Here is a 20,117-nt window from a genome sequence, read left to right as displayed (position 1 = left end):
ATCCCTCAGAGCACTAAAATCCATTATTATATAATTTACAAATAAAAAATGAAAGGCAAAACAGAGATGGTACCTAGAGAATGCTGATCACCAAATCTCTCAGACCAGGTAAGGAGCATGTTAGTAAGAGGAGCAACAAAAAAGGCCAGTGATAACTCTGAAGATCCACAAGAGAGACTGAAGAAGTCATCTATGGCACAACTGTAACCCGGAAGGTTACACAAAGATGGGTTTCATCGAAGAGCGCTTTCAATCCATTTTGTTTAGGTTGTGTTATATACCAACCTATGGTAATGTCAATTAGTCTGTGGGGTTGTAGCTACATGGGTAAACTTCTGAATACTGAAGTAAAAAAATATTTCTACAGAATACAGAACCACTTAGAGCTGCTTTGCCATGAAACCTACAAATGCACTGAGCAAAAAGCATATTTAAAGGGTGTGTACAGAACCCTACAATGTATTGCTTGAGAAAGCAACATTTTTTTATGTGCAAAAGGCAGAGCTTGCTTATTCTTTACTTGCGGAACTATCACTGGCTGTAAATTTACAATCTTTTACTAAAAGGTTCAGTGTGTCTCGCATTGTAAATGATCTGTGATAATTCTGGGTCATGCGGAGTTGGATTTTTGAGGCAGTTTAGAGGCCCCATTGCTAAGGTCCATTTACTAACACTGATATTGTTTATATAACAAAATACAAATAGTATTTTTAGTGCTTAAAATTGTGGATTATACTCATTACTCAAACGCCAAAACTGGATTAAGTGTAAATACCACAAAAGATGCTAACACAAATGTTACCATCTAAAAGCTGTCAGTCATATACAAGTCAGTGGGAGCCCAGGCATAATGTAACAATCTTATTTTAATTCATGGTTTTAGTGGCTTTTGGGGGTTTTTTTCCATTTGAAAGTGCACAAAAATTCTTACAAAAACAAGGATCTATGGGGATCTAGGAGCCTCTATCTAAGCCCCCGGAATGCTGTGTGTTTGAAAGGGCTAATTATTCATGCTAACACTTTTGTAGTACTCAGATGTTTAATTGGTTCTTATTTCTGTATAAAATTCAAATCATCAAAAATATATTTGGAGGCAACAGATCTGCATTTAGCAATCAAGTCGCTGCCTGACTGGCCCCAAGGTCTGAAGCCCAGTGGGTGGAAGTTGTATTCCAGCAGCAGGTTTCAGAGCAAAGAATGTGATTGAAGGCCAAGTTGTACCCATGCTGAAAATGATGGATTTAAAGCATATCTATAGTAGTATATTAGCATCTTATTTATTGTTATATGAGCAATTCAAGAGTTCAGTGCACTTTTAGCAATCAGGGTGTGATCTTACATGCTTACATGTAGCAGAGACATGAAATCAGAGGTAATTTTCATTAACTAAAGTCTTTTTAAGGCAAACTAAAATCCTATTTACTGGACTTGGTCCAAACCAAGCAAAATTAAAACAATGAAATGCAAACGTAAAACATGTTTCCTGGGGGAACCACGGTACAATACATTTTCTGTTTCAGTACCATCCCCACATCACTGATAATATGCACATTATAATCTGTTAGAAATAAACACGCTGAGACAAAGCACTGATATCGCTGGTTAATATTCAATTTGTTGATTGTTATAAAAACAATACTGTCCACGATTTTGGACTTTGTGCGCTCTGTCGACAGTGCAGCCACAATACACACGCAGTTCCTCACAGAGTGCCGATGATTGTTTTTGTAGGGTTGTGTTTCAGTCAATACGATAAAAAAATGATACTGGCTGAAATCATTCAGCAACACTTAAAAAGGCAGAATGAGTCAGTTGGAGATTATGTACAGATTGGTTCCCGGAAGGGAAGATATAGTTATCACTAAAAAGAACCCAGAGTCCCATTCCTCCTTGAAGCTAAAGTGTCAGTCATTTGAAGCTCACTGTCACTGATCTGACTTTCTTCATCGTTGTTTAAGTGCTCGTAGAGATTGTTAGAAAGGCTCCCATTTAGTGCACGCTCGTCCTTCCTCAGAGAAACAGGCAGGTTTGAAAGGGTGAAAGCAATGTCTTTAAAAGCATGTAATAAAAAGATACCCACAATTATAGTTAAGAAGCCACTGAAGGTGCCAATCATGTCATTAACAGCCATGTGCTGCCACTCCTTGAACAGGATTGCAGAGCAGGTCAGAACAGAGGTGGTGAAGAAGACATAGTATATTGGAGTCACTATGGAAGTATTAAATATATCTAAGGCTCTGTTGAGATAGTTTATCTGAGTGCTTACACACACAATAAGGCTGAGCAGAAGAATCCAGGAGAGAGGGTTTCTTAGAACAGGCTCTCCAGAAAAGAGTCCCTTTATAGCAATGCCTAAGCCTTTAACACAGGACACAGAAAGGGCACCAATAACAGAGCAGATGGAGATGTAAACCAGAATATTGGACTGCCCATGGCGAGGTCCCACCACAAATATCAGAATAAGGGAGGCGATAACCACTCCTGTTGCAAAAAGTAAAAAACCTAAAAGGAAGAGAAATCAGTGTGATTTTCATGTTAAAAGACAAACATGGAGATAACAGTTCCAATATATAAATCATTGGGGGTGCAATTATTTTTTAAAACATATAGGGGTTAAGACAGTATTCTCTTATAAAGAAAAAAAAAAATACACCCACTCGGGTGAGTGGGAGGGCATTCACATGTGATCTGATTGCACTCAAATAGGCCACCGAGTGCCCAGGAAAAATCACAGCCGCTTTTAAAGTATCTTATGCTGGATGATTATGCTTGGACTAAAACAAAAACTTATGCATAGCTAGCTTAGGGAAAATATTATTTATGTATTTTTGCAGTGAGCAGACTGAGTAGCAGACTATTGTATAACCATTAGATGTTGTTATGGTACATTGATATAGCACCAATAAAGGGCAAGGAAACCCTGAATCACTGGGAGGTGCCAATGCCAATATTTTGTATGGCAGTAAAATTTAGTGCCCTCAGCAGAACTCCCAGACATCTGGAAAGGAAGATGGGTGGGGAGTTTCATTACACAACAAAGTGTAATATAGCCAGCAGTATATACAGAGCCTTGCATACCTGCACACACCTAACCGCTTATATTAGGGGTGGGCAAACTACAGTCCACTGAGGATTGGTGTGTCTCCCTGTGTCTTTCAGAAAATCCCGACTCCGCAAGTCTCATCACTCGAGACTTGGCATCAAGACTGCATGTAAGCACAGGGACACAAAACCTAGGGGACTGATGAGTGGAGACGGCACTGGCCCGGCCGTCAAATTTTAAAAGTCAATGTGGCCCCTGAGCCTAAAAGGTTTGCCCACCCCTGGCTTATACAAAAGTTAAATGCAATTAAAGCTGCACACGATAATATTTACAATGGCATTACCTGGATCAGCTAGTTTGATAGACATTTCATTCAGAGAGCCAATCTCTTCTTCCTGGGGAGCATGAATAACCATAACCGTTGATCCCAATATGCTCAGTAAACATCCAATTTTACCGTGAAGATTGAGCTTCTCATTCAAGAAGTATGAAGAAAGTATGGCACTGTGAAGGAGCGGGAAGTGACAATTAGGTATGTTGGTTCCTGTCAGCATGCAGCAATACACACATTCCTGCACCATCGACTAATGCCAATATCCTAATCATTACACCTCAAAAACCAGCTCTGATTACATGATAAGCAACTTAGTTGTAACAACAGATTTTATCAGGATGCCTCAAACTGAGATACATGATTGGGACTGCCCAAATGCCTCACTGACTGTGTCCCCTGTCACTGCATGATTCCTTCTTTTTAGAGGTGGACATTCTGCACTCATGCTGATGTCAGTGAGACATGCTTTCCAGTTTTAAAAAAGTTGCCCTGTTCTTTCTGGTTACCTCTACTAAACATGGCAGTAAGATACCTGAATGGAGAAAGGTTGGGCTGGATAGGGCAAAAATAAGGCAGCTTTTTAAGAGTGCAGAAACCTGTGGCATGCTCCATGGACTGAGCGATAACTGCACTAGTCAGAATTGATCTAAGAGGTGCTAGCAGGAGGAGGAACCCTTTACACATGCAAGTTAGGGAGCATCAGTGGGCACAGCCTGAATTTGGGCCCTGTTCTTATATAAGGACAAGGCCAAGTTGCACCTCCTGATGCTGCTCTCAGCACCTAGCGCCAGATTTTTGAGCTGGCACAGAGACCAGCAACCCTGGGAGAACAAGTGCTCTATAAGTGAGTGCTAATGGGCCTACTTTTGAGCCCCTTGCTCCAGAAATTGCACCCCTATAGTTTTCCAAGGTAAACTAAAAAACTAAAAAGGTCCCCTTGGAAATACCATACAGTGAGTACAAAATATAGTAAAACAAGGGTGAGCAGTTAATGCAAATGTAATATGAAAACCAGGCAGCAGGAAAACGCTTAACCATATAATAAGGCTAGGCATCAAAATAAGAAATCAGAGCCCAGAGTGCTAGGCTGATTATGGCCACAGAATTACCCTGTGGTATTGCCTTGTGCTATAGCTAAATGCACCCCTTCCTTCCACTAGGCCAAGGTAATATATAAGGGGTTACACTGCAATACATTTCTAGATCCCCCAAACAAAGCAGTCTCTAGACTAATAAGCTCACACAGTGGTGTGCAATTAGAACAATAATGAGTAAACAGCATATGTTTAGACCAATATTCACAATTACAGTGCATGTCATAAAAATTCCATCAGAGGAAAACAATATCCAGGCATGTACCTGACTAGCACACTTAGCGCTCCCAAGGGTGTCACTAGAGTAGCTGGTGCAAAGGCATATGCAGCAAAGTTTGCAACTTCACCCGCTCCCACTGAAAGAAAATGACAGATACAAATCTTTAACAATGAATAAGATACATTATCCTACACATGTAACAAAACTTCTATCACACAGTACTAACCGAGATATAGGCTAACCCTATACAGTCATGGCCAAAATTGTTGGCACCCCAGAAATTTTTCCAGAAAATCAAGTATTTCTCACAGAACTGCAGTAACACATGTTTTGCTATACACATGTTTATTCCCTTTGTGTGTATTGGAACAAAACAAAAAAGGGAGAAAAAAAGCAAATTGGACATTATGTCACACAAAACTCCAAAAATAGGCTGGACAAAATTATTGGCACCCTTTCAAAATTGTGGATAAATGAGATTGTTTCAAACATGTGATGCTCCTTTAAACTCACCTGGGGCAAGTAACAGGTGTGGCCAATATAAAAATCAAACCTGAAAGCAGATAAAAAGGAGAGAAGTTCACTTAGTCTTTTCATTGTGTATCTGTGTGTGCCACACTAAGCATGGACAACAGAAAGAGGAGAAGAGAATTGTCTGAGGACTTGAGAACCAAAATTGTGGAAAAATATCAGAAATCTCAAGGTTACAAGTCCATCTTCAGATATCTCGATTTGCCTTTGTCCACAGTGCGCAACATTATCAAGAAGTTTGCAACCCATGGCACTGTAGCTAATCTTCCTGGGCGTGGATGGAACAGAAAATTTGATGAAAAGGTTGCAACGCAGGATAGTCCGGATGGTGGATAAGCAGCCCCAAACAAGTTCCAAAGAAATTCAAGCTGTCCTGCAAGCTCAGGGAGCATCAGTGTCAGCGCCAACTATCCGTCGACATTTAAATGAAACGCTATGGCAGGAGACCCAGGAGGACCCCACTGCTGACACAGAAACATAAAAAAGCAAGACTACAGTTTGCCAAAATGTGCTTGAGTAAGCCACAATCCTTCTGGGAAAACGTCTTGTGGACAGATGAGACCAAGATAGAGCTTTCTGGTAAAGCACATCATTCTACTGTTTACGAAAACAGAATGAGGCCTACAAAGAAAAGAACACAGTACCTACAGTGAAATATGGTGGAGGTTCAATGATGTTTTGGGGTTGTTTTGCTGCCTTTGGCACTGGGCGCCTTGAAAGTGTGCATGGCATCATGAAATCTGAGGATTACCAAAGGATTTTGGGTCACACTGTAGAGCCCAGTGTCAGAAAGCTGGGTTTGCATCAGAGATCTTGGGTCTTCCAGCAGGACAATGACCCCACACATACGTCAAAAAGCACCCAGAAATGGATGGCAACAAAACGCTGGAGAGTTCTGAAGTGGCCAGCAATGAGTTCAGATCTAAATCCCATTGAACATCTGTGGAGAGATCTTAAAATTGCTGTTGGGAAAAGGCCCTTACAATAAGAGGGACCTGGAGCAGTTTGCAAAGGAAGAGTGGTCCAAAATTCCCGGTTAGAGGTGTAAGAAGCTTATTGATGGTTATAGGAAGCGACTGATTTCAGTTATTTTTTCCAAAGGGTGTGCAACCAAATATTAAGTTAAGGGTGCCAATAATTTTGTCCAGTTTAGTTCTTCTAAACTGACCAATTCCAAAGTTGATCAAACTAGATGCATCTAAAACTTAGCATAAATGAAGACATTTACATGTTAGAGGTTCAAGGTTTCGGTTTTATAAGAACATACTTGAGAGAAGGCCGGCCCACCACAGCCATTCTTTGAGATATGCATGGCCACCTTGTCCTGTATGTGAAAAAAAAAAAAAAGTAGAAATCTAGATTAAAAATTTAGAATCCACTAGAAATACTCTTTAAGTAATACAAACTCAATAGGCTAACTTGATCATTTATGTCTTTCAAAGTGATTCTTTGTTTAGAGCAGTGATCCCCAACCCCTTGGATATTACTCCCAGTGACCCCAAAGCAGGTGCTTCATTTTGAATTCCAGGCTTGGAGGCAATTTTTGGTTGCATAAAAACCAGGTGTACTACCAAACAGAACTTTCTGTTGGCTGACAGTCTATATAGGGGCTCTGAAATAGCCAATCACAGCCCTTATTTGGAACCCCCGTGAAGCTTTTTCATGTTTGTGTTGCTCTCCATACGTTTTTTTTACATTTAAATGCGGCTTGTGGGTAAAAAAAACTAGGGAACCCCTAGTTTAGTGTATGATTTCAACAGGCATGGATAAGCAAAAGCCCCCAGATTAACATCTAGTGAGCCACCACCTCCACCAAGAAGGCCATCTTACAGACTCTATAAGCAAATAACTAACTTTTAAAAGGGAGTTGTTTCTCAGTAATACTGTAACTAAGCTGCATAAATCTATATTGGAGGCAAAACAATCCTACTGGGTGTATCCCAACTTAATGGTTAAAAGATTTTTAGCAGAATTAAGGTATGTAGAATGCAGGGCTGTGGAGTCGGAGGCAATTTTGGGTACCTGGAGTCGGCAAAAAATGAACCGACTCCGACTCCTACTAAATTTAAATGGGAATAAAAAAAAAATTAAAGCAAGTTTAAATGTCCCAATTCACAAACAGTCATAATTAATTACTTCTCTGCTATAAGAATAAAGCCCAATGCACGCAGTGCATAAACGAACACGTTGAGTGACCATGAAGAATGCTTTTCATTGACTGTATGCTTCACTAAATGGGACGTAACTCACAGTTAAGGTGCGGCAGCTCCACTGCGTCGTGTTCCTCTGTTACAGAGAACACAATGCCCACTGTGAACCTAGCCTAACTCTCACTGATAACTAATTAAGTCAAAAAAATTTGCAGGACTAGAAATACTTGTATACGTGCTTTAATTGGGCAATGCAGTAGAGTGTTTGCTTCCTAGCCAGTAGTTCTGTGGTTAAATGACATGTATGTCTCCTTCCTTTCCTTCAATGAATGTATAAAATACATTAGCATATTAAAAACAGAGGAGTCGGAGTTGTGGAGTCGGAAGTATCAGAAACTGAGGAGTTGGAGAATTTATCTACCGACTCCACAGCCCTGGTAGAATTCCTCAGGCCGTAAGAATTCTGAATAACAGGTCCCATATATGTATAATGAAAAACTGTACTGTCCACATACACTTTGTTGTTTTGCAAATGAAGGCAGTGCAACCCATAGCCAGGGCCACATGGGGGAGAATTGCTTACCTGCTCTCATAGAGCCACTCCGAGCTAAGCGCAGGAGGCCCTTCTTTTTCAATATGAAGCTCCCCCCAATGAAGAGGCTGGAGCTAATGGCCAGCACAAGTCCTATGTAGAAGTCATACTTTCCCCGATCTTGGCTCATTTCGAAAGCATTTAATTCTCCCAGCCCAACCGCATTGATATTTGTGCCAGAGATCGCGTAACATTGATATTAGTGCAGAGCAACTTCCTGTGTAGGTCGCACATTTATTCCTGCAAAGAAAACCATTGTATTACATGACGTTGCAACAAATGAGGCTGTTATTTAAACCTCTTAGCCATTTGCAGCCCTAGAGGGAGATTCATTTTTTCTGGTTATGTTTTAAAAGTGCTCTCAGTAAAGCAGAACTAATTCCTTCCCTCCAGCATCATTTAGAACATCTGTCAACTTTTTGTGGCGGCCAAAAGATCGACTGTCACTATTTATGAATATTTTTCAGCACTAATGCTGCTACGTTTTAATCCTGTTCCTTGCATCTGATCACCACGACTACAAAGGAGTCCCCAGTATTATATGTACACCCCAGGGAGAGAGATGGAATCTGGCAGCTAAAAGATCCCCCTAGGACATGCATTTACTCAAGAGTGCTCCTACCAGCAGCTACATCTATGCAAACAACATATGTATCGAGGCCTGCTAAATATGTTGCAAATATATCAAATTATTTTGGCTTTTGTAAGTAATGTGGGGGCTAAGAATGTTCCATTTGTTTCTAGCTTTAAAACAAAACAAAAAACACATTAGTGTTAAACAGATATTGGCTAATGAAGCAAGCTAATTGAATGTGTTACACAGAGTGTATTACTATACACCAAGGAAATTCATCTTTACAAAATGATCAGTTCTAAATGAATATGATTAGAACAAAAATTAAATTAAAGTGTCGACTCATATCATTTGGGAATAGAAGCTCTTCGGAAACAATTTAAAGCTGCAGAAAATAAGGCTTGGTACACAAAAGAAATAAGATATTTTTATGTTGCGCCAAATTTAACTGATCAGATCCAAACATATTTGGCAAGAGAGTGCTTTATGAGTGTGTGAGGGGGTGGAAATTTTATTTCTTTAAATTTGTACACCAGTGAACATTTCTGCTACAGCTCTAGTTGGTTTATGACTGCCTGTACTTCAAGCAGAGAGGCACTATGCTCACAAGAGCTTAAAGAGAGAAAAACACACAAGCAATGTCCACAGGAACTGAATAAAGGTTTCTATGAAGTGTGGATAACCTATAGTAAAGACTCACTGCATATCTATATCCATTAGAGACACAAAAAGGTACGTTCTCTGAATTCGCAAGTCCAAAAACACCGTTCCAGTGTAAGCTGGAACAGTGCCACTATGGAGATATTACATTTCAGCAAGTGTAAGTGGATCTGCGAAGGTGTGCCACATTACTAATGCAACAGGTATGCAGTCTTCTTCACAAGGTATTTAGAGCAAGCCACAGTTGCTAAGGTTTTAATATAAGCTACTCAGTTTATCTTATGTAGGGACTAGATATCTTCAGTTAATTAAGTGTTACAGCGTAAGGCAAACATGGGTCAAGCTAGTCAAAATGGATATAACAAAGACTCAAACATAAAATGGGACAATCTTTTCATGGCTATAAAATAACTCCATGCATAAAAAAAGCTTCTTATGCCCTAATGAACCACTGGCTTGAAACGGAGTCAAAAAGCCTAAACAATAATCATCTTATGTTTTTATTACTATTACTACTACAGGTATGTGATATGTTATCCAGAAAGCTTGGGACCTGGGGTTTTCTAGATTGTTTGTATAATTTCCATAATTAGGATCTCAAAACTTTAAGTCTTCTAAAAAATTGATTTAAACATTAAATAAACTCAACAGGATGAATTATATCTTAGTTGGGATCAAGTACAAGGTACTGCTATTATTACAGATAAAAAGGAAATCATTTTTATAACTGAATTGATTTAAAAAAAATATTCCATGGGAGATGTTATTCTCATAATTCAGACCATTCTGGACAACTGCTTTCTGGATAATGGTTTCCATGCCTGTAGTATTATTATTGCAATGTATTCATAATTAATATATAATTCTCCATATATTTTATTAATAAAAAGACACAAAATGGAATAGCTGAATTCTTAACCTCACGTCATACATCTTTAAGATTAGAGGTGAAAAAATGGCAAAATGAAAATGCCCATCATCTCACACTGATTGTCAACACAAACACTGGCTTAAAAAAGCTTTTATGTCAGTGATGGGGCTGGAGGCTGACCACACAATAAGCATCTAAACAATTCATGAAATTAGGCAAACATGCAGTTGTTGGCATCATCATTTGTGTCTCTTTGCCATTAACTGCTGGTCCTGTATTTGTAGGTAAAATACATATAGCAGGGCATATAGCAAGTGCAGGTGGCACAGGGGCCCTTACAGGTCCTTTAGCTTCAAGGTGAGGTGACTATAGGCAAAAGCATAAAAAACAGACTGTAAACACTGGTTACAAGGTGCAAAGGGCATCGGGTGCAGGTACAGTGTCTGCACTCTATTTAGAGAACAACAAAGGGGAAAATCTTATTCAGATGTATTTACAACACCTGAGGGCAAACTCTAAGCTGCAGGCCATCTTTTGTTGTTGAATTTCAAACGCTATCATAAGGCACTGTGAGAAAACAAGGTACTTTGAGGATTATGTTGCTATAACATTTTATAAAAATAACCCACACATTGCACAGAATTACTACTGGATTAAAAAAATGATATAAAACAGCAGAGGTGGTTTAAAAACCTGTTTATTACTGGTTGATAAAGGATTTTGCATAAATATAAGAAATCAAATCAGGGGCATCAGAGTGGTTGTTTAATAAAACTTTCATACTAGTTGACTGTAATATTAGAATATAATATAGACCTAATTAAACATAGGTGTCCAAAAGATACACTGGATGGTACCAGCTAAACTAGTAAGCAGATCAAAAATGCCCAGCTTTGAAATAAACAAGGTTGTTCAAACAGCATTGTGCAATAGTAGTGACTTTTGAGTTAGTAGTATTTTTACAAACTTTTAACCGACATACCCAACTAGTAATCCACTGTAAGTGTAAATGATGCTGGAGTGGCAATTCAGCTGAAGCGCAGCATTTGCTATATAATAAAAATCTACAGAACAATCCTTTAGTGGAAAGAAAAAGATAAATGCAGGGTATACTTTATATACCCAACAAAACTCTGTACCTGCCATTTGGAGTTAAACTTTGACTGTGTGTCTAAGGCAAAATATTCAGCAGACATCTTGTTTACTGTTAATAGCCTGTAAAGTAAAAAGAAAAAAGGATGTGTCAGGGAATAATGTAAACAAATAAATTATATACACACTACATGGTCAAAAGTTTCTAGACACCTGTCTCTCATTCTGAAACTAGGGTTTAAAAATACCTATCTAGGCAGAAATGCCAGTAATATCACTATACTTTTAAGGTTTGGAACCAGGGTCCCTCTGTCCAAGGCATACAGTGCAACAAACATCTTTATTATCATAAAATAATCCTTTCTGTTGTTACATAATAGCTATAAGTGATTCAACACATTCTTTAAAACATGTCAGATTACCGTACCCCAAAATGTATATGCATGTAGTGAATTGCAAAGCATTCAGACCGTTGTCCAATTCTCCAATTTTCCCCTCATAAATCCTACGCTGATATACAGATTTCTGTGATATTTGTTTTTCAAGGCACTAGCAAATAAAGGTTAGATTTTAAACCTGACATTTTACGTCTTTTACAAAATAAACTTGATTATTTTGTAGAGCCACTCTTTGCAGCTCTAGGCAGGTTCGGACATAGGTTCTAAATAGGCTCTGGCATTTCAAGCACAAAAAAGCCCAATAAATAGTGACTGTGTATGGCAGTGATCCCCAACCAGTGGCTCAGGAACATATTGCTCCCAGTGGCCTCAAAGCAGGTGCTTATTTTTGAATTTCTGGCTTGGGGGCAAGTTTTGGCTGCAAAAAAAAAACTATTGTAAAGCCAAACAAAACCTCCTACAGGCTGCCAGTACACATAGGGGCTACCAAATAACCAATCACAGCCCTAATTTGGCACCCCTGGGAATTACACGATTGAATGTGGCTCATGGACACAGTTCAAAAAGGTGGACTTTTTCAGTGAAGCTATAGAGGCCAGTAAGGGGTGTGCCGGGTGGGTTTGTGTCAGTACACATATTACTGCACAATACAGAAGCATGGCACACACTGCGATACAATGGTACAGGGCTCTCCTGCCGGAATTCCACAGTCCAATGTCCTTTGTCAGCCGAGGATATCCATGAGGCATGGGAACTCCCTAAAGCACTGGAGAAGAGCCCACTTACTGTAGATAACAATAGATACAAAACGGGAATTCAGAGTTTTACCCTCCGTTCCCCGGCGGTACTTCCGGGTAGATAGGAGTAAGAAGCCAAGCCACCAATTAATAAACACGAGCATACGCCAGAGAGGATGTGTCACTGTACATTCAGCCGCACACAACTACTTCAACCAACAGCTCCTACCTTCTTGCCGCCCAATAGCCCCGATATTCTTAACACAGCCCGCAGTCCCGGACCGCTGTTTCCCCGTCCTGCAGCCCCGTTCCTGCCCAACTAATGCCCCGCTGCCCGCTTCCTGCCGGAGAGCGAATCCCACGTCACAGCTCTCATCTCGCGTGATTGCGACTAGGCGCATATAAACGCATATAAGCGCATATAAGCACTGCTGGTGAGCAAGGACGCACTCGAATAAATAGAAGCATTTAGTAATAGGCGGCAGGCTGCGGGTGTGCGCTCGCAATTTTCATTTGAGGAGGTTTAGGAGACCATTCATTAAACCACAATTAAGTTTTTTTGAGAAAAAATCGTATTTTTTCCAACTTGTATGTATAACTGTAAGACTGTACAGCGCTGTACAGTCTTACAGAATACAAAATTACACACAGGGAGCACAAGTGATATAATAAATAAATACATATATATATATATAAGTGCCATGTGGTATGAGACACAGTAGGAAGGAGGTCCCTGCCCCGTAGAGCTTACAATCTAAGTGGTTGGGTAACATACAGGCACAAATTGGAAGGTAAGAGTACAGCGGGTATGGGCATTTGCCCTTAAGCACAGGACTGGGCAAAATAATGTCTTAGTGCTCCAGAAGGTGCACTTTTTCTTAAAGAGAGTGGGTGAGTTTTCCCTACGGAGGGATTCAGGGATAGAGTTCCAGAGGTAAGGAACAGCGAGATAGAAAGGTTTAAGACGAGAGAGCGAAGTGGGTGTGGATGGTGTAAAAAGACGGAGGCTCTGAGAGGAGCGGAGGAGACGACCAGGAACATGTAGGGAGACCAGTGAAGAAATGTAGTGAGGAGCAGAGGAGTGAAGGGCTTTGAATGTCAGCAGAAGGATTTTGTAAGCTATCCTTTGCTTAACAGGCAGCCATGCTAGTGAGCTTAATTGAGGCTGAGCAGGTACCCTCTTCGGAGAGAGCACGAGGATCCTGGCAGCAGAGTTTAAAATTGATTGCAGGGGAGAAAGGTGGGAGTCTGGGAGGCCGGTTAACAGGAGATTGCAGTAATCTAAGCGGGAAAGGATAAGGATAATTATAGAATTTTTGAATGTCCAGGATAGTTTTGTTAAAATTCCAAAACTTCCATGAAAAAGTCGTATTTTTCACAAGGACTATGACCGTTTCGGAATTCATTCAAGCTTCGGTATCGTGACTTTCTTTTGGCCAGGTTGGAGCTGCAGCGTGCCATTGAGGCTTCCAAAATCATGCATTGAAGGTTCAAAGCCAGAAAGGTTTTTGCGCTGTTTACGAACATTCGAATCCGAAAATTTTGTGACTTTCGAAACGCAACCACAATATTTTCGTATGACCAATAAAAGAATTTTCATGACATTTTCTAACTTCATAAATTATCATGTTACTCCGAATTTTTTGCATATCGTGATTTTAACCACAAAAAATCCTGGTTTAATAAATGGGCCCCTTAGATTTGTAAGAGGCACATTTGTGAATGATAGTGTTGATAAGGAATTATGTTCGGTAAAATTTCGGTTGTTTGATACAGCTGTTGAAAAGGTTAAAGCCATAGGCAAAAGGGCTAAACTGGACACTGAATCAGTGTTAAGTTTACCACCCCTGTCCCCCCCAAAGCTTTAAACCAACAGGTTGTTATGTTTATAGGTAACCTTTAGTTACAGATGGTGCTGTTTAACTCCTGCTTGAAACAGATAAAACCCCTGCCAGTTCCAGCTTTACTGAAATCCTTTTGGGGCTACAAAGGGCTGCCACTTTTGCTGGGTTATAAACCCAGACAAAGGGGCATGCGTCGCTGATATCATCACGCAAGCTGCTGACATCGTGTGATGACGTTTTTGGCCATGTGATGTGTAGATATTACTGTATCTGCCAGTTGCAATTCAGAGGATTGCTGCCCAGTTTTCAGTATGTAGAAAACCAGGCAGAAGGTTTTGTGGCCCTAGCATTTTGACCCATACAGCCCGGTTCAAAACCGGACAGGAGGCATCCTTAGGGCCACAAAACTTTATTGCAGAACTGACACTTCAAAATTAGGACCAGAGTAAAAGATTACTGTTGGTCAGTTTGACCCAGTCTTTTCCTAAATTAGCCCTTGTTCTGTTGGTGAAAACCAAGGGACCTATCTAATGCCAATGTAAACAAAAAGAGCCTAGTAACTCAAGATGACTTTTGGATCATTTCACACATTGTTTTCTCCTAAATTAGCCAGTCTCTGAATTGTGAAGAGTCTGGCCCTAGTTGTCACATAAAACCCTTCAATTGGACCCTCTGATCTCACTTAGACACCCCCTGTAACATTCTGTAGAAAATAAAAGTGTTTTCCTCTTTTTTTCTCTGGCACAAGCAGAAGTTGTTAGCAGAAAAATATGCAACTTCTCTTTTGGTAGTTACTTAAAAGGGGCAGCAATTCCCTACATTTTATTTATTTCATAAGTTTTTAATTTACAACTTTAGAATGTTTAGAGGTTGATTTCATAGGTTTTTTATAGGCTGCTTCCCTATAATGAAACTTGTTTCCTCTCTTCCCAGTGTGAAAGAAGCTTTGTGCACATCCCTTTTTTATTGCACTATACCAATGGGTAGTTACCCCACAGCAAGTGCATACATGTTCCCAGTAAATTAAAAGCAACTCAGCCACTGAATACATGTTTAACCATATGCAGACACTGCTCAGAATGTTGATATAGACTGCTCTTGTAAATCATGAACACTTTCCACCAATCAAATATTCATTCCTGTTTACCATTTCCTTCTTCCTTTTTCTCTTTTTTTGCCCAGATACATCCACAAATGTACCTGCAACAATTCTGTGTACTTTTTTTTATCAAGGTGAATATGGAAAACTGATATGTTGAATGCATAGACAGCACTTATAGATCTTACTTTTTTCACTATTGCTGCCCTTAAAAGTATGCTCATTAGGCTAGGCCTATTGTTTTTACTACCCCTGCTGTGTTTTTCTTGAAGCTTCTTAAAACATTTTTTAAAGAAAATTTAAAGTTTTGCCTCCCTTACCCAGCATCAGACTGGGGCCTGCTGGAGCTGCCACACTAGGGGCCCCCAAACCCTCTGAGGGACCCCCCCCTTCCTGAGTGCAAGTATAAGTACCCTATATTTACTTCACCACAATAAGGAGGGAAGGTCAATGGGGAAACCTATATTTTTTGGTGGATTTTGGACTGGGTCGGGGCCTACTGCATTTTTCCCCGGGGTCCTGCTGGAGCAGTGTGACTCTCCTCTTACCATTATGGATTTCAATAATGAGATATCTAAGCTGAGCTGAGGATTTTTGCATTATATTCACCAACTTTAGCAGCTTGGGGGCTCTCATTCTGCTATCTCAAGACCATGCTGCTTGGTATACTTCTTTTTATTTCAAAGTGATGACCCTTTGTTAATCCTGTGCTGCTTCGTGATGTTGTTAGCACCTGCAATAAGAAGAGGAAGCATGGGGGTTGGTAGTTCCTATCCCTATCTAGTTCAGCCCCAGTAGGCAGTCTCACATATGGAGATTTTTTCAGTTGAAGTGGCTTGTCATACTGTCCAAGGTCCTGTTCCAGACAGCCAGATGATGCTTCTTGGTCCACCTGGAATGCAAGTCACTAAATCCGAAAGGAGGTCTTATTCCAAGTTAGATTCCCTTTTTGTTGCTAACAAGTTTGAGACTTTGGCTGATCTTGCTAATGAAGGTCTGAACTTATCTGATAAAGAGGTTCTAAATGCTCTAGATAACCCTTCTTCAAAGTTTTAATCTTGTGGATAATAGCCGCCCTAGATCATTTAACTCCCCAAGGTGTCCATGTACACAGTGTTTTGTGGTTATATGGTACGTGAACTCAATTGCTGATTTTTTTTACTGGAATTTGGCATGAAACTGAAGGGCTGATGTAGTTGCTCCTGGTGCAGGCACAACATCCAGATTTTTTAAGCATAGGGGAGGAGTATCAAGCTTGAGAAAGGGCCCAGAGCTGCACTGATCCTTTACTGATAATTGTCTCTACATGTGTTTTACATGTTTAAACATCTGGGCAAATTGACAAATTTATCTGCTTTCATAATCATATCAGTTCAACACTTTCCTTATTGTCCAGAATTCTGTTGTGGCAAGCACTTTGAATTAAGATGAACAAGCATAATGGCATATTACAGACTCTGTACTGCAGGTACTAAGGACAGGCGTGCGAACAGTACATACTGGCAGAGAATGGCAAGGCCTGTCTGAAAACATAATATGAAGGTGGCACACACACAGCAGAGGGATGGCAATAAGCAGATCGTACAAATAAGGAGCAGGAGGGATGGCAAAAGAGGAAAGTACAAATAAGGAGCAGGAGGGATGGCAAAAGGAATGGTAAAATTAAGGAGCAGGAGGATGGCAAAAGAGAGAAGGTACAATAAAGAGCAGGAAGGATGGCAAAAGAGGGATGGTACAATAAGAAGCAGGAGGGGTGGTAAAACTAAGGAGCAGGAGGGATGGCAATTAATACAGGGACAATACCACAATGAATGGGGGGCGGGGGATAAGAAGATGGGGAAATCAAGGCAAACATTTTGTGATATATAACACAGAAAGAAATCGCCAGCGCTCGGTCTAACCCACGCTGTAGCGTTGACCAGCTGCTAGAAACACTCTTGTGCCAGCGTTCGGTCTAACCCACATTCTGGAGTTGACCAGCTGCAAGAAACGATAAAAAGCCATTATTTATACACAAAAAGAAAGAAAGATTGCCAGCGCTTTGTTTGCCTTTAAAGATAATTTTTACAAAGAATGAGGTGTTAGTACCACACTTTGGCCAAAATATGTAAGCTCACGAGTCCTACAATGCCTATTAACATTGAGTCTGTGATGCAATTAAAATAAAGTCCCCCAGCAAACAATGTGACTGAGTAGATCCTGTTGCCAGGGCCGCCATCAGAAATCACGGGGCCCCTCACAACAAAATTTTCTGGGCCCCCCCTCCTCCCACTGGCCCCTCCCATCAATACAAAGGACATACAGACTTTGGTACCAGGTCCCCCTAAACTTTGGTACCCAGGGCCCCCCCTAAAACATTGGTGGCCAGGGGTTATGTTTTGCATTGGTGCCAGGGCAGGTACCCCATAAAACATTGCTAGCCAGCCCAGGGCCCCCTAAAGCATTGGTGGTCCTCCCCCAAATTACTCATACTATGGCCTGCTCCCCGCTGCTTCCTTCCGCATCCTTCAGCTCCCCCCCCCCCCCCAGAATACTCCTGTTTCTTCCCAGGCCACCCAAGCATCCTCCGGCTCCCCCTCCAGCTTCCTCCCAGGCCCCCCAAGCATCCTCCGGCTCCCCCCAGGCCCCCCCAAGCATCCTCCTGCCCCCCCAAGCATCCTCCAGCTCCCCCCCAGGGCACCCCCAGCATCCTCTGACTCCCCCCAGGCCCACCCCCAGCATCCTGCTGTTTCCTCCAGGCCCCCCCCAAGTATCCTCCAGCTTATATGTATGTAAAGCCCTTTCAGTTTTGGTATGAAAGAACCTTAAAAAGCAGTAGACAGGACACATATCTGACAAATGTCTTTCAGACTGGACTTGCACTGGGCAGAGTATATATTAAGGTGCCCATACACTATAAGATCCGCTCGCTTGGCGATGTCGCCAAGCGAGCGGATCTTCACCCGATATCCCCACCTACGGGTGGGCGATATCGGGTAGCAAGCTGCTTTAAAAAAAAAAAAAATCCGATCGTTTGGCCCGATGCGGTCCCCGATCCGACCGGATTTTCTAACCTGGCCGATCGAGATCTGGCCAATTTCAGGCCAGATATCGGTCGGCCAGGCAGCTCTGTTCTGCCCATACACGGGCCGATTAGCTGCCGAATCGGTCCAAGGGACCGATATCGGCAGCTTTAGTCGGCCCGTGTATGGGGACCTTTAGTCCTAAAGGTATAACTGACAGGTTGAGAATGTTGGCCAAACAGTCAGGTTTAGGACTTCAGGTAACAATTACTTACGAAAGCAGGTCTAAATGATCAACATGAACTATAGGTAACTTTTAATGTAGATTCATATTTTAAAAAGTAGTTTTTTGTGCCAGTATCATTTTAAGCTCAGGTTTTTAACTTTAATAAAGCTTTTTTTGAAATTTTATCTGCTGTCCTGGAGTCTGACGTGTGCATGCTGTTTTGTGCTGACTATTAAAGTTGAATCTTCCCATGCTGCGGGTCTGGGGGCATGGCACCCGGGCCACCAAAAGGAAGCGATGGGTGAATATCCTGCATTTGAATTTACATCTGAGCATATACTCCCAAGAACGAAGAGAGAAAAACGTGATAAGCGAAAGGTTCAGGGTATAAGAACCCGAACCTATTATTCAATTGGGTGAGCGAGAGCGCTAATTGAAATATAAATCAGTTTCTTATTTGTAGGGGGAAGGACTGTGAGCCCTCTGCCAAGGTTAATCTTCCAACTGCACGTTAAAGCCCAGCTGTGCTATCCTTACAGCATAAGGGCTCTGGCACACGGGGAGATTAGTCACCGCGATTTCCCCGAAATTGCGGAAGTTGCCTTGAGAAGAATGCCATCCCACCGGCGATTTACACTCTAGCCAGTGGGATGGCATTTCGGGGAGATTAGTCGCCCGTGACAAGGAAGATTTGTTGTCTCCCCGTGTGCCAGAGCCCTAAAAGGGGTTGTTTTCCTTTGTTAAACAATCAAAAATCTAATAGTTCATGATAAGAAAACAATCTTTGCCATATAAATGGTGAACAAAAAATGTGTTGTTGAGAGTTGAGAGATATTCATCTCAGAATCATCCCTCTGCAAAACCTTTACTTCAACACTAACCCTTATGCTGGAGGTGGTGCAGTTATTTCCACAGATTAACTCTGATTGGCTGTAGGTCCTGTCAGTATCTGCCTCTGATCCCTCATCTGTGCTGCTGCTTTAGTGTGCTTATGTCAGAGCGTAACAGTTAGTAATTTGCAAATATTCATCCGTAAGAGATAGTACACTTAAGGGTAGCGGGAGGGTGCATCCAGTGTAACTTTCCCTCTGTTATTCGGAGGGGCTGAGAAGAAAGCTGTCTGTCATTTTCAGGCAGCCATGGGTGGATGGCCTTGTGCATGAAGGTCTGTTACTTCCTGCTCTGGAGGAGACAGGTTGGTTGCCTGTATGTGCAGAGAGAACTGTAATTTTGGGGAATGGATGCAGGTAAATAGCCTTTTGCCGAAGGGAGGTCAGAAATGTTTGGGCTGGTGGCATGTGTTGATGAAGAGGCTTGTGAGGAGGGCAAAGGCTGTCATATTTTTGGCCTGTGAATAGGTTTGTGAGGCTTGAAGGAGGTGGAAGGAAAGGTTTATACTTATGGGCAGCAGGTGTGGGGGTTCATGCTACAGAAAAAAGCATTTGTGAATCACTATTCCATAATATTTGCTAACTCAAAATATACTCAAAAATAATTTGAATTTGCTCAGGACACCTTTCATCTATAAACCTGTAATCTTACAGGCAAATTTACTTGTTCAGTACATGCACTGGATTATATGGTGCTGTGTGCAAATGGGTCTGACATGCCCAGTGTCATGACTGGTGCAGCGTCCATGTTCTCAGTCAT

The 20,117-nt window shown here is 41.2% G+C and overlaps 1 protein-coding gene across 2 annotated transcripts; it reads right to left on the bottom strand.

The window, feature by feature from the left end:
• Nucleotides 1-1,253: 1,253 nt before the first annotated feature.
• Nucleotides 1,254-12,700, bottom strand: nipa2 (NIPA magnesium transporter 2). Of its 2 annotated transcripts, XM_031895912.1 has the most exons (8): nucleotides 12,526-12,700; nucleotides 11,589-11,710; nucleotides 11,209-11,284; nucleotides 7,956-8,204; nucleotides 6,490-6,546; nucleotides 4,737-4,827; nucleotides 3,387-3,547; nucleotides 1,254-2,502 (listed from the first exon to the last, which is right to left on the bottom strand). In XM_031895912.1, exons 4-8 carry the CDS (start codon nucleotides 8,092-8,094, stop codon nucleotides 1,862-1,864), a joined length of 1,089 nt encoding a protein of 362 aa, XP_031751772.1. In that variant the 5' UTR covers nucleotides 8,095-8,204; nucleotides 11,209-11,284; nucleotides 11,589-11,710; nucleotides 12,526-12,700; the 3' UTR covers nucleotides 1,254-1,861.
• Between the last annotated feature and the right edge of the window lie 7,417 nt (nucleotides 12,701-20,117).

Source organism: Xenopus tropicalis, chromosome 2 (genome assembly GCF_000004195.4).
Source record: "Xenopus tropicalis strain Nigerian chromosome 2, UCB_Xtro_10.0, whole genome shotgun sequence".
NCBI lineage: Eukaryota > Metazoa > Chordata > Amphibia > Anura > Pipidae > Xenopus > Xenopus tropicalis.
Note: the sequence above shows the minus strand (reverse complement) of the source record. Positions and strands in the feature narration are given on the sequence as shown.